We start from the raw sequence: 13,244 nt of genomic DNA on the forward strand, positions 1-13,244 counted from the left end.
GTTCCTAGAAATCTAATTAAAAAATTATAATTATCGCATAGCCTCCATTAGATGATGGATGGTAGTAGTTGATTGACATCGGTATAATTAAGTGGCATAACCTTAGTTTTTCACTGAAATGAGTTAAAAACCAGTCAAAACACGTTTTAAGTTTCCTTTCCATATAAATACAAAAACAATATAGGTAGAGTCAGGCGTGGCTCACTGCACGATTTCGTCGCTTTGCTACAGGTAGCTAAAGTACAGTCATTATATCCACAAAACCGACCCTACCCGTGAATAATTAGTTCTTGGATTTTTTTTTTCGTAGGTCCCTCGGGGGGGTCACTGGGAGTGTAAATTCAAAAAGTAGGCTTAATCAGGCTCCTGCGTATATTCGAAAAATGGTTTTTTTCCAAAAAAACGGTTTTTCTTCAAAAACTCGGCCATTTTTGATTTTACAGTAAAACCGTAAGGACAAAAATTGTAGGAAATTTGATTCTCTACAAGTTAGTCCAGCCATTATATCCAAAAAACCGACCCGTCCCGTGAATAATCAGTTCTTGGATTTTTTTTCGTACGTCCCTCGGGGGAATCACTGGGAGTGTAAATTCAAAAAGTAGACTGAATCAGGGTCCTGTGTATATTCGAAAAACGGTTTTTCTTGAATAACTCGGTCATTTTTGATTTTACAGTAAAACCGTGAGGACAAAAAATGTTCAGAATTTGATTCTCTACAACTTTGTTTCCCTTCATTTATGCCGTAAAGCGTGGAACATAGGAGATAATGATAATATTTTGAATTTGTCGCGTTTTTCAGGTTTAATGTCTAAAATATCGATTTTGGGGGAAAGAAGGTGGGAACCAAAATTGTTCAGAATTTGATTCTCTACAAGTTTAGTACTCTTCATTTATGTCGTAAAGTTGAAAATAAACGAGATGTTGAAAATATTTTGAATTTGTCGCTTTTTTCAAATTTTATTTCCAAACTATCGATCCTAGAAGAAAAATTGTGAGGACCAAACTTGTAGAGAATAAAATTTTCTAAAAATTTGTCCTCACGGTTTTACTGTAAAATCAAAAATGACCGAGTTATTCAAGAAAAACCGTTTTTGGAATATACACAGGACCCTGATTTAGTCTACTTTTTGAATTTACACTCCCAGTGATTCCCCCGAGGGACGTACGAAAAAAAAATCCAAGAACTGATTATTCACGGGAAGGGTCGGTTTTTTGGATATAATGACTGGACTAACTTGTAGAGAATCAAATTTCCTACAATTTTTGTCCTTACGGTTATACTGTAAAATCAAAAATGGCCGAGTTATTAAAGAAAAACCGTTTTTTTGGAAAAAAAACCATTTTTTGAATATACGCAGGAGCCTGATTAAGCCTACTTTTTGAATTTACACTCCCAGTGACCACCCCGAGGGACCTACGAAAAGAAAATCCAAGAACTAATTATTCACGGGTCAAAATCTATAATGACTGTACCATCAAAGGGATTGGCCAAGCGATTGCGGTACGCATCTACACGTGGCCCAATCGGCAGTGCGTGCTCGGACGCGGTCGAGGGAGGACGTCCATGCTTTTTGTGTTTTTTAAAATTAAAAATTACGAATACGTGGCCACGTGTAGTAGCGTTCCGACCAAGGCACGGCCAACTCGTGGGCCAAGCGTTGGCGGAGCGTTTGGCCAACGTGTAGAGGAGCCATAACATGCTCGCTGCACGCCCCGCCCCGCTGCACGCTCAACTCGAGCGTCTACTCAGGCCTTACATTTAGTTCTCGGAACTCCGGCGGTGGCCTAAGCTAATATTTACCGAGCATGTTACACCGCTCAAATTCGGGGCTACCGGTTCAATACCGAGTTTAATTATATTCAGATAACTGCGTATCTCGGACCTACAGTAGGGTTGGTTTGCGATGGAAATAGGGATATTGACATATTGACATATAAAATAGTTAGTATTACGTAATCCAGCTCTGATTCAGCTCTTGCCAGCCGCCTTCCGAAGGTCATCGCTCCGCCTAATACATAATACATGTACTACATTCCACGTAATACATGTGATTCCCCTAAATTCTATCGTTGTTCTAGAATTAGATAAATGCATGTTGATGTTTTCTGGATTTTTAGACGTTGAGTTTTTCTTGTACCTACATTAAGCATCAGACCAACAACTGTTTCTTTCACCACCATGCCCGAAAAAAATGAAACACCTTTTTTCTTTTTCACGTTCCCCGAGTCAAACAGATTTCGAGATTAGCACCCCCTGACACACAAACAGCGTAAAATGCAAACTTCCACAAGTACAAGTAAAACAAAAAGCCGGCATTAGTCCTCTAGAGCCGCGGAATGAGAGTTACCGAAAACGCTCACACTTTGCGGCTAGCGCAGTCGACAGGTTTCAAACAGTACGGTACTCTACAAAATGCAAACTTCCACAAGTACAAGTAAAACAAAAAGCTGGCAGTAGTCCTCTAGAGCCGCGGAATGAGAGTTACCGAAAACGCTCACACTTTGCGGCCGCGAGCGCAGTCGACAGATTTCAAACACTAGGTTATTTTACAGATTATCTAATGTGTCATTCTATGGAGCTTGCTAACTATGTAAACAAACCGCCATATTGAAATTGTCTCTGAATGATGAATTTACTAGTGACTTTTGTTTACATAGTTAGCAAGTTCCATGGAATGACACTTTAGAGGGATATACGTCGGGCATTTCACAAAAAACGTCTATCTTATTGAGCTACGTATGGCAGCTACCTTCATAATACAGAAATGCTAAATATCAGCTTTCTCAAAAGTAGTAAAAAATGCGTCACGTAGGTCCCTGACACTTCGGGAATGTCCCAATACAGATATGTCCTTCAAATCTCTCTAGCAGATGTGTGACAGACAAATCTTTCAGCGTATATATTCTATCTGTTTTTTGAAAAATTACCGTGTATATGCTATACAGATCTGCATGACGTCTGCTATCCTATTACGATTTATTGAAATAATTATTCAGTCTCTTTTTATTGATTGAGAGCGAGCGGACGTCTCTGTTTCAGTTTGGGCATAAATGCTTTCGTGTTTCGATGTGTCCGTAATAGGTTCTCCCCTACAGGACGTATTTCTCAACAGAGTCTCTAGAAATTTGATTAATATGTTCAATAAATTATACACTTTTTTTTTCGATTCAGTTTTTATATCCGTTACGCGTAAAGTAATCGACATAACAACGCTACTGTTTCCATACTGTCCACTGCGCCGCTGCGCGCGCAATTACTCGAGCAAATGACTCCTCGTCCTATAATTTCTCCCCTCGCGAAGGGATTTATTCCACTGACTGTACGTATTTTTAACTCGACGCACGGTGCCGACTGTACAAGCTATATTTAGCCGGTGTGCGGGGCATGTGCATTGAAATTCATTATCGTATGAAAGACGAAGTACGGAATGCAGAGTAAAAATTGGGGAGTGCTCCCGTATACAAATACAGTACCGGAACCGGGAATTCCCGGTTCTCGCCATATAAACTCAGAACCGGGAGCATTCCCTAAAAATGATGACTACTTTTTTCGCTTTTAAAAGTTGCTTAAAATAATTTGAATTTAACACCCTATTCCAAGGTTTCTTAAAGTGGGGTTGACGGACCCCTCAGGGGTCCGCAGCATATTTATCAATGGTCCGCCACTTATCCCGGTCCTGGGACCTGGGCTAGTCTCATCCCCGGTGATTTTCCGAATGTCATCCACCCAACGAGCCAACAGACGCCAGGCGCTTTCATCCGAAAGCGGCCACCAATCCGTCAACATTTTGGCCCACCTAAGGCCCACTTGCACCATTCACTAACCCGGGCTTAACTGGTTAAGCCTGGAGTTGACAAGGTTACCAGTACAATTTGAAACTGGGTTAACAGTTTAACCGGTAAGCCCCGAGTTACAGGGATGGCGCAAGTGGCGCTAAGGCGTTCAATGTAATAATACTAATAATGTGTGACGCTAAATCCTCAGTTTTAAAATCTAAGAACAAACGTAACTCGAAAACCGGCCAGTATTAACCCATTAAAATAACAACGTGTGACCAAACCGATTACGGGTCAAAAATCGATTAGAATCGAGTCGAAATCGATTACAATCGAGTCGGAGTCGTGACGAGTCATCGTTAGGCATTCGGTGGGGCGTGGAAACGGCTAAGTATTTTAAATCGATGTAAAAAAGGATATGTACGTGTAATTTTTGTCTGTTCGGACCAAGTTTTTATCGTATTTTTTTATTTAAAATAAGAATAATATACAGGATGGGTTCGAAGTACCCAAAAAAAAATTATGTTCCTTTGACAAGCTATTTCGAATAATCCATTAAAATTATTTGTTAATTTCTGGAACTGTATCAAAATAAAACGTTTCTAGTACGCTAAGCCTTTTCTATAAATTCGTTTGTCTAGCTTTTAATATCGCTCGTACTAAGTCGTTTTCGCCTGCTATATAACTTTTTTTAGTTGCTGTCTTCGGAATCTATAGATTGGTCGGGGCCCATCCAATATTTTAAAGATAAACTCTTTTCAGTCTAGCTCTTATATGATATTGCTGCTACGTAATCTTTTAGGCCGTATAGTTATAATTGTATATTTTTCAGCAACCTTACTTTTTTTCTTATTCCCCTGTTTAACATAATTATTAATGGCACATTCGTTTATTTCCAGGTAAATTCGACCCGCACCCAGCGGCCGGGTTCAACATGGGATACCTCATGGCTCCTTACCCCTACCCCAACGGTGGGGCGCATCCCCTGCCCGTCTCAATGGTGAGTACTAACTTATGTCCACCCTGTATATTCCACTCGTATGCTGTAAATTGTTCCGTACCCTGTAAATTTGTCCCGTACCCTGTTAATTTATCCCGTACCCTGTATATTCGGCGCGTTTCAAATGCGAGTACTAAATATAGGCACCTCGTATTTTTCTAGCTGTCTTGGCCAAAAAAGCCGGACGACTAGTGACAACAAAAAACTTTTTTTCGAGAAGTTTACCAATTCAATAAAGATCTTTGTTTAAGAGTTTGAGAGTTGTACGTAATGCGTACGTTCTTCCAAAATATATATATCAATACTTAAAATATATAAAAATACTTTTTGTTGTTGTAATAAAATAAATCAATATTTTTTAAGACCGCAAATAATATAAAAGGAGAAGAAAAACAAATTTTAAAAGTATAATAATATATTCTGATGGCAACGATAATGATAAAACCTATCTATAACAAACGACTCGTTAAAATTGACGCATCCAAAAAAGGTTGAGAGAAAAAACGTTTCAAGGTCTTTGATTTTATCTAAGTAACGACTAGAGGCGGTTGGGCTGATATTTGTCTTTTTGTATATCTTAGTCAGCATAACTATTAAAAACAAATAGAGTCGCACCAAGAAAAGTCTGCAGCGGATTTGATAGCCCACGCAGTGTAAGTGTTATTTATACGTCATAATTTCATAGAAGTTTGACGTTTAAAATGACACTTGCACTGCGTGGGCTATCAAAATCGCTGCAGACTTTTAACAGTCTGACTGTAATTATGTTTATTTCAAACTAAAATGGCTATTATAACCAGCGACCTTTGGAACAGGGCTATAACCGCGAAAATCGAAGTTCGCAAATTGCGGGCATTTTTCTCTGTCACTCTAATTACGCCTTCATTGGAGTAAAAGAGAAAGATCCCCGCATTTTACGAATTTCGGTTTTCGCGGTAGAACCTCAGTAAAACAACCCGACGAAAAGTCTAATACGTTGGGTGTAGACATCACAAATTCAAACCACCCACGACACACTGCACAGTCGCCATCAGATATATCGGAGCGGCCAAGGTGCTCACAAATATCTGAAGACTCCTCTGTTGTCAAGGCGTTAGAGTGCTTGTTCAGATATTGTGAACACCTTGGCCGCTCCGATATATCTGATGGCGCCTGTACCTGTAACATACAGTGTGTGGTGGGTGGTTTGAATTACTGTAACAAAATATCAAAATTTTTAGGCTTAATGTTACAAAATAAAATGTGACGCTCCACGGGTAAAGGTATCTTATGGCGGTTGGTGCTTACGCTGTTATTAACGACGCTCGAATACTAATGTCGTGGGACGTAAGGGACATAAGTGCCGACCGCCATAAGGTACCTTTCCGTTGGAACGTCACAAATACCAAACCTAAAATAAACCTAATTAATCTTATCAGGCCCATATCTCCGAGATTACAGCGTGAAATTGCAATCGCACGGATATCTGAAATGTTCGGATCGCGAAATTGTCGATATCGAGCGATCTTGACATGATTTTTCGTGTTTCGCTGCCGTTTTGTATTTGCACTGTAAAAAGTTTAGCTAATATTAGATTAAGTATTATTTACGTACCAATGTTGCTATGGTCTTACGTGTGGATGTTGTTGTGTGTATTTAAGATACAGATAAGACGCACTTTAAATACATAAATGAATATTATTATTGCAAAAAAGGATATGACTAGGTACCTAAGTCGAAACTACTTATACGTACTAAAATCTGATTGATATCTTCTTAGGTTAGAACCGGTGGTAGTTTTTGACATTCATTAAATGCATTGTGGCTTTGTAAAATAAAGATTTCAATTTTCATTTTCAAATCGATGATAAATAAATTAGATTTCTGACACTGACACGCGGTTGGTTCATCTTACAAACTGAACGATAATGAATTTTCGAGTTAACTTGTGTCGATGTCGTTTTTATATCGATAGAGGTAAGGGACATATTGTCTTTTGCGCAACGCATTTCTTAACGATACTCGTACACCGAGATCCCATGACGTAAGTGCCAGTTATCCTTTTACTCGGCACGAAACAAACGTCACACTACTAAACCCCCGAAATATTTGATGCCAACTGTACCGAAGCCTAGCTACGGCAAAACGGCGTATCTTACTACATATTTCATCTAGATACGCTGTTCTGTAACAGGGCACACTGACTGTACCTGGAGCCCCTTTGTACGGACATAACGGGACCCTCCTGAATCTCCTGATGGTCCAATTTCATTCATTAACTAAGTGGCAAGTCGGTTACGTCGCCGTGTTCACAAACTTGTTGTTACTCTAAGAGGATCGCTTATAATTTCAATGCTATATTAGGTCCTATTAACCTTAATAATTAATACTACTAATACTTACAGATGTAAAAATTGGGAACTTTCTCGGTCTTCGGTAATTTTCATAGGATATGAAGAAAACTTTTATTTTGTAAAAGGAACATTTTGATCCCCATATAAAATATGCGAATTATCCGCATTTTTCCCTATCATTATCGCGACGGTTACGGGGTTATGAGTAGTTTTGTGAATACAATAAATAAAATAAATAAATATCTGGCGACATTTTACACAGATCAACCTAGCCCCAAACTAAGAAAAGCTTGTACTATGGGTGCTAGGCGAAATGTCCTGTATGTGGTACCATCGCCCACGCTGTTAACTGTCTGTAAACCTTATAACAAAAGGCATCAAGTCCACCGATGGACAGTTAAGAGTGTTGCTGTTTGTACCACTGAACTGCTGTTTTTATGGTTCCGTACCCAAAGGTACAAAAAGGTAAAACGGGACCCTATTACTAAGATTTCGCTGTCCGTCCGTCCGTCCGTCCGTCCGTCTGTCACCAGGCTGTATCTCACGAACCGTGATAGCTAGACAGTTGAAATTTTCACAGATGATGTATTTCTGTTGCCGCTATAACAACAAATACTAAAAACAGAATAAAATAAAGATTTAAATGGGGCTCCCATACAACAAACGTGATTTTTGACCAAAGTTAAGCAACGTCGGGAGTGGTCAGTACTTGGATGGGTGACCGTTTTTTGTTTCTTTTTTTTGTTTTTTTTTTTTTGCATTATGGTACGGAACCCTTCGTGCGCGAGTCTGACTCGCACTTGCCCGGTTTTTTTTCATGGATGTCAAGATTTTTTCCATCAATACATTTCTTATTAATTTGAATTTCCTAGTATTTGTCAAAACCACCATGTATTTCTCGCATACATACTTAACTAGTTTAACTACCCACAGTACCTACGCGAATATGGAGAGCGTATTGTATCGGCGTCATATCTAATCACAAGTGCATTATCTTTAATGAACACTTACATCCATTTTACTAGCGATTAGAACAATACCGACGTTTATAAAATAGATCAGCTAACCAAGGCCTAATTTTTTATACATACACCTTAACTAAGACGAAATTGAGGTGAGCTGAATACGGATAAGTGTGGATACGGGGTTAGTTTAACTGGCCTTCATGCCGGGGCCAGTGTAGACATTGATGTAGTGCGAGGTCATAGTTCAAACATTTATTTAAACGCAAGTATCAAACAAGTTAGAGAAAGCTAACTTGTTTGCTTCTCTGTTTGCGAGCAATTCACGTCTAGATGCAGGCTCAAAACTTCCACCTACGCTACCTCATTGCAGTTCCTCTATGCAGAGAGTTGCTATACATCAAAAAGAGGTACGCCGAGCTCTGCTGAATCTTGACGTGAATAAGGCCAATGGACCAGACGGTATACCTGCACGTGTACTAAAGCAGTGTGCGCCTGAGTTGTCTCCTGTACTGACACGCCTGTACCGCCTCTCTCTCCAAACAAGAACGGTGCCGAAATCCTGGAAGCTTGCAAACGTGCAGCCAGTACCCAAGAAGGGTAGTCGTGCTGATCCCTGCAATTACCGACCAATCGCCATTACCTCCATGCTCTGTAAAGTCATGGAAAGGGTACTTAACGGCAAACTGCTGGCATACCTCGAAGCAAATGATCTGCTCAGTGACCGTCAATATGGCTTTCGCCGAGGTCGGTCTACTGGGGATCTTTTAGCGTATGTCACGCACTGCTGCGGCGAGGCCATCGAGAGGAACGGTGAAGCGCTTGCTGTTTCACTGGACATCTCGAAGGCCTTTGACAGGGTTTGGCACGCAAGTCTCCTTAGCAAGCTTCCTGCTTACGGCATCCCTGCTGATTTTTGTAGCTGGCTATCTGATTTCTTGAGTGAACGGTCGATCAGAGTAGTTATTGATGGCTGCTCTTCGGACCTCATGGCCATTGACGCCGGTGTTCCTCAGGGGTCTGTTCTCTCCGCAACCCTTTTCCTGCTCCACATTAACGACATGCTGCAACCCAGCATTGTAGGTTATGCAGATGACAGTACGGTTGTTGAGAGATATTTGGCTAGTGCAAGGGACAGCAGGGAGGATATACGTTCACAGAGAGAGGCCATGGTTGAGCGAATGAACTTGACCCTTAGTCTCGTTTCCCAGTGGGGTGATGACAATCTGGTCACGTTCAATGCCTCCAAAACGCAGGCGTGTCTATTTTCCGCTAAACGGAGTCCATTCGACCTAACTCCTTCTTTCCGGGGTGCATCTGTACCTATTACCGACAGCCTGGAACTCCTCGGCATGGAGCTGAGTTCAGTCCTCGGCTTCGGCAGCTTCATTGAGTCTAAAGCACAAACTGCGGCCAGAAAGCTGGGCGTCCTAAATAAGGTGAAGCGATACTTCACACCTGGACAGCTTCTAACACTTTACAAAGCTCAAGTCCGGTCGTGTATTGTCGTGTATAAAAAATAAATTTAAAGTAGCCATTGTAGTGAATAAAAAATAATTAGATTTAAAAGTAGCGTGACATCGTAGTGTATAAAAAATAATAAGGTTTTAAAGTGTTTAAATAATTAATGGGAGAAATACCTCGGATAAGATCCGCAGTAAAACATTGGACTATTGGAGTACAAGGGTCCTCTTGTTATTCTAACCTGGTTAATGGGGAGACTTGGTAGGGTGTTGAAAAGATAAAACCAAATATCTGACATGCAATTTAATATACCCCGCTAAATCATTACAAGGCACTCCGCTTTAGGGCGGGCGCTACTCAAAATACAATTTGTTTCTATAAGCCGTTGGCGGCTGTGGGGTGACACTATGGCAATTCTTAACCTACGATCGCGAGACGGGCGAAACGCGGAGTTTTGGCCAAAACCTAAAACGAAAGTCTAGTGCACTCACGGATACCGGGTGTAGCTTTCATCCTGGAACTTAGCGTAGCAGACAGATGGACGTAGACCAGCGGCGGGCGTTCATCGAGCCCCAGCTGTGACAAGCTAAGGCGAGAACAATCCGCGGCGCTCGGACTTTCACGGGAAGGACCCGCACGAAGACACCTTGGAGTCGTCGGACGGCAGCATAACCATCCGACACACGGCCTGCAGGTCAAGGCCGCGTCCTACGGCGTAGAAGCAGCGTCAGCATGACGCTCAGCAAAATCGGGGACGCGCAACAGCGCGCCAGGGAACACGATCACCAACCGTGCTCATGTCCATCGGCGACACGGGACGCACTAAGTAAATCACGCGCACAATTCACGCACAGCGATATACGCACTTTACAAATCGGTCTCCCACCAGCCGGACCAGGCGGCGGAAGGAGACGAGGCAATCCCTCTTAATCTTTAATTAGAAACCATCTACATCCTAGCGTATTCCCATTCCAAGTCCAAGTCAAAGAGCATATAATCACTCCGTTTTAAGAGTCGGCACTCTCGAACAATCGTTGAACCGAATTATGAACGTACATATGCTAACACACCAAATACAGGCTTAAAGATCTCGCATCCAGTCCATAATTGTTAAAAAAAATACCACACACAATACTACCAACACAAAAAAAACAACGCTAGGGCTCGACACTTCCAGTACCTACTGTTTATCGATATCGATAAATGTGCGATACGTGCTGCTGTATTTACCTACTGTACTACTGTAACAGTACATTTTGAGAATCACGTGGATTAATAAAATAAAAGATTATAAACAATTATATTTTACATGATAAAAATAACATAGTTTATTATTCAAGTAGGCATATTACAATATGCTGAATTCGCGCGTTTTCTTTTTTAATCTGGTCCCTTTTTATTGAAGGCACTGGATGGAGAATGATTTCCACAAATAATCTTGCTTCCATTCAGCTTTTGAATAGGTAAATAAATACGCCAAATCCTCATTTCCTTTTCCTCAGCTTTGCCCATAATCGACATCTGAAATAAAGAGATTATCGATAAATTGGTCGTACACTATTCGTGTCATAGGTTACTTAGTTTTTTATTTAAAAATACTTTATGCACAAAATATTTTCGTTTTAATCATGGATTGTACACGACTAAAACTAATTCAAACTAATTAAATAAGTAACTGTTAACGACTCAAAGTAAAAAATTAAAATATTGCACACAAACATCAGTTTACCGACCTGTTCGGATCAAGTGGAAATCTGGCCAAAAATACGTCAGTAGTTAGTCTTCTTACACACCCACTACAAACTTCACATTTCCTTAAAGATTTGGCCCCCATTTAAATAACAGCTAAAGTTATTTTACCAAAATTACAATAAAAAATAACCACGTATTAACACGTTCACGACAATTCAAATGACGTTTGACGTTTTACTTTACTACCAATCATACCAACCTAAAGAAAAGTAAGTATAATACGTCTATGTTAAAAGCAAGTATGGTATGTGCCACCAAAATGCAACAGCAGTCATTTTAATTCGATAAGATTATTTCTATGCCTCAATGTTGGTAACAAGTACGTTCTTAAATTATCAAAGTATGGGGTGTCGATGGGCTGGTCCAAGTGAAGTGCCAGTGACAGTTCGAAATCTTCCCCTACCGGACACGTTGCGTTTCGATTCACATCAACACATCAAACGTCAAACCAACTTAAATCTTTTCTAAATCAAATGATTCTCGAAAAATATCAATGCTCATTAATACTTGTAATATTTTAAGTGGTTAATAATAATTTCTAATAATTACATTTATATCGTACGTTTCTACTTTGTTTCCTTTGGAATATATCCTTGCTTATGCCTGAACAAAACGCCTATATTCTTAGCTGTCACCGGGCTGTCAAACTTACGACTACCCAACGAAAGTCTTTTTTATGTTTTTATATAATTTCATAAATGATTCTAAAATACAAATTAAATTAGGATGTGACCTACTTGGGCAGTTAGAGTAGACCACGAGGATCGTTTTGATATGCATGAAGCCAGGTTTGGTCCAGCAATCTCTGCACAATCTGGGTGACAAGTTCCGTTCGAGTGGCATGCTCTTTGGACTTGTCTCCTCGAAGCCAGTTAGCCAGGAGGCAAGATATGTTAATCAACCTACAGCTGAGAAGGTACATTACAGTTTTACATAAGTGTCATACTCTGGTGTATGTTATTTTGTAGGAAATGCGACAGTCATGTTGTACAGGTTATCCTGTATGGAAAAGTATGTATCTATCATAGGCAAGTATGTAGCATCGCTACAATATCCCCTCTCTCGGCAAAGAGGTTAAGCACCGGTTAACCGAGGCAGCCGGGGTAACCGGAGAAAAAAAAATTAACCGAATACCTAATCAACAAGTCCGTTAGGACATTAATTATGCATGCAGATATGCTAAATATTATTATGTTTTAGTCTACCTAACTAAAAAATATTTTTTCAATTCAAGTAATCCTATATTGACTGGTCTAGCCACTATGTAACATAAATAATAATATGCTAACACCCTATTCTAAGATTCACTAAAGTATTTAAATCCAATTTAAATATTAAGTATTTTCAACTATATTTATAAATTCTTACTATTTAGTATATTACAAGTAATCATATACCTAATGCAATATTAAGAATTAAGTTTTAATATGGCATGCCCTACTATGTGCATGCCTATGACTACAAAATTAAATTACTAGTACCTTAATGTAATGTGGGAACTAGTTGCTAATTTATATCTACAGATTATATCAATAATAGTGGAGGCTAACTTGTAGCTCACACTCAAGTCAAATCCCAATGTGTAGCCAGTGGGCTTACATTAATTGAAAAAGAAAAAACTTAGTTTTCTTTTTCATGTCTAAGTCAGTGAATTATATCAAATATAATTACATCACCCTGGACCCTTAGGGTGTGTAGTCACAAAAAAATTTGGTTTCCCTAGAAACGCTTGAAAAAATCTTGACCAAATGAGTCAAGGAGGTACGCGTACTCAAAAAAATGGGTTGTTACCTAAGTTCACCCAAAAAAAAAAAATAAGTTACTAACTTGAAAATACACCTTGTAAAATATAATATTGAGCATAATGTCACTGAACCAATGCTTTAAAATTAAATGGTAACTGATTTTTTCCAGATTACCTTAACTACAAAGCGGTTTGCTCTAGCAGTCGGAAAT

The 13,244-nt window shown here is 39.7% G+C and overlaps 2 protein-coding genes across 4 annotated transcripts in view; one reads left to right on the forward strand and one right to left on the reverse strand.

Moving 5' to 3' along the window:
- The window catches only part of LOC134675425 (protein pangolin, isoforms A/H/I/S), a 208,223-nt gene that overhangs the window by 103,127 nt on the left and 91,852 nt on the right, over positions 1-13,244 (forward strand). For all 3 annotated transcript variants that reach the window (XM_063533680.1, XM_063533679.1, XM_063533681.1), the window contains one exon: positions 4,677-4,777. In XM_063533680.1, the coding sequence (XP_063389750.1) occupies positions 4,677-4,777 (101 nt within the window). The remainder of the gene's footprint in view (positions 1-4,676; positions 4,778-13,244) is intronic.
- LOC134675428 (dihydropyrimidinase 1) overlaps positions 5,626-13,244 on the reverse strand; it is a 181,309-nt gene continuing 173,690 nt past the window's right edge. The window contains exon 14 of the transcript XR_010099738.1: positions 5,626-5,637. The gene's annotated coding sequence lies outside the window, so the exon portion shown is untranslated. The remainder of the gene's footprint in view (positions 5,638-13,244) is intronic.

Source organism: Cydia fagiglandana, chromosome 22 (genome assembly GCF_963556715.1).
Source record: "Cydia fagiglandana chromosome 22, ilCydFagi1.1, whole genome shotgun sequence".
Lineage (NCBI taxonomy): Eukaryota > Metazoa > Arthropoda > Insecta > Lepidoptera > Tortricidae > Cydia > Cydia fagiglandana.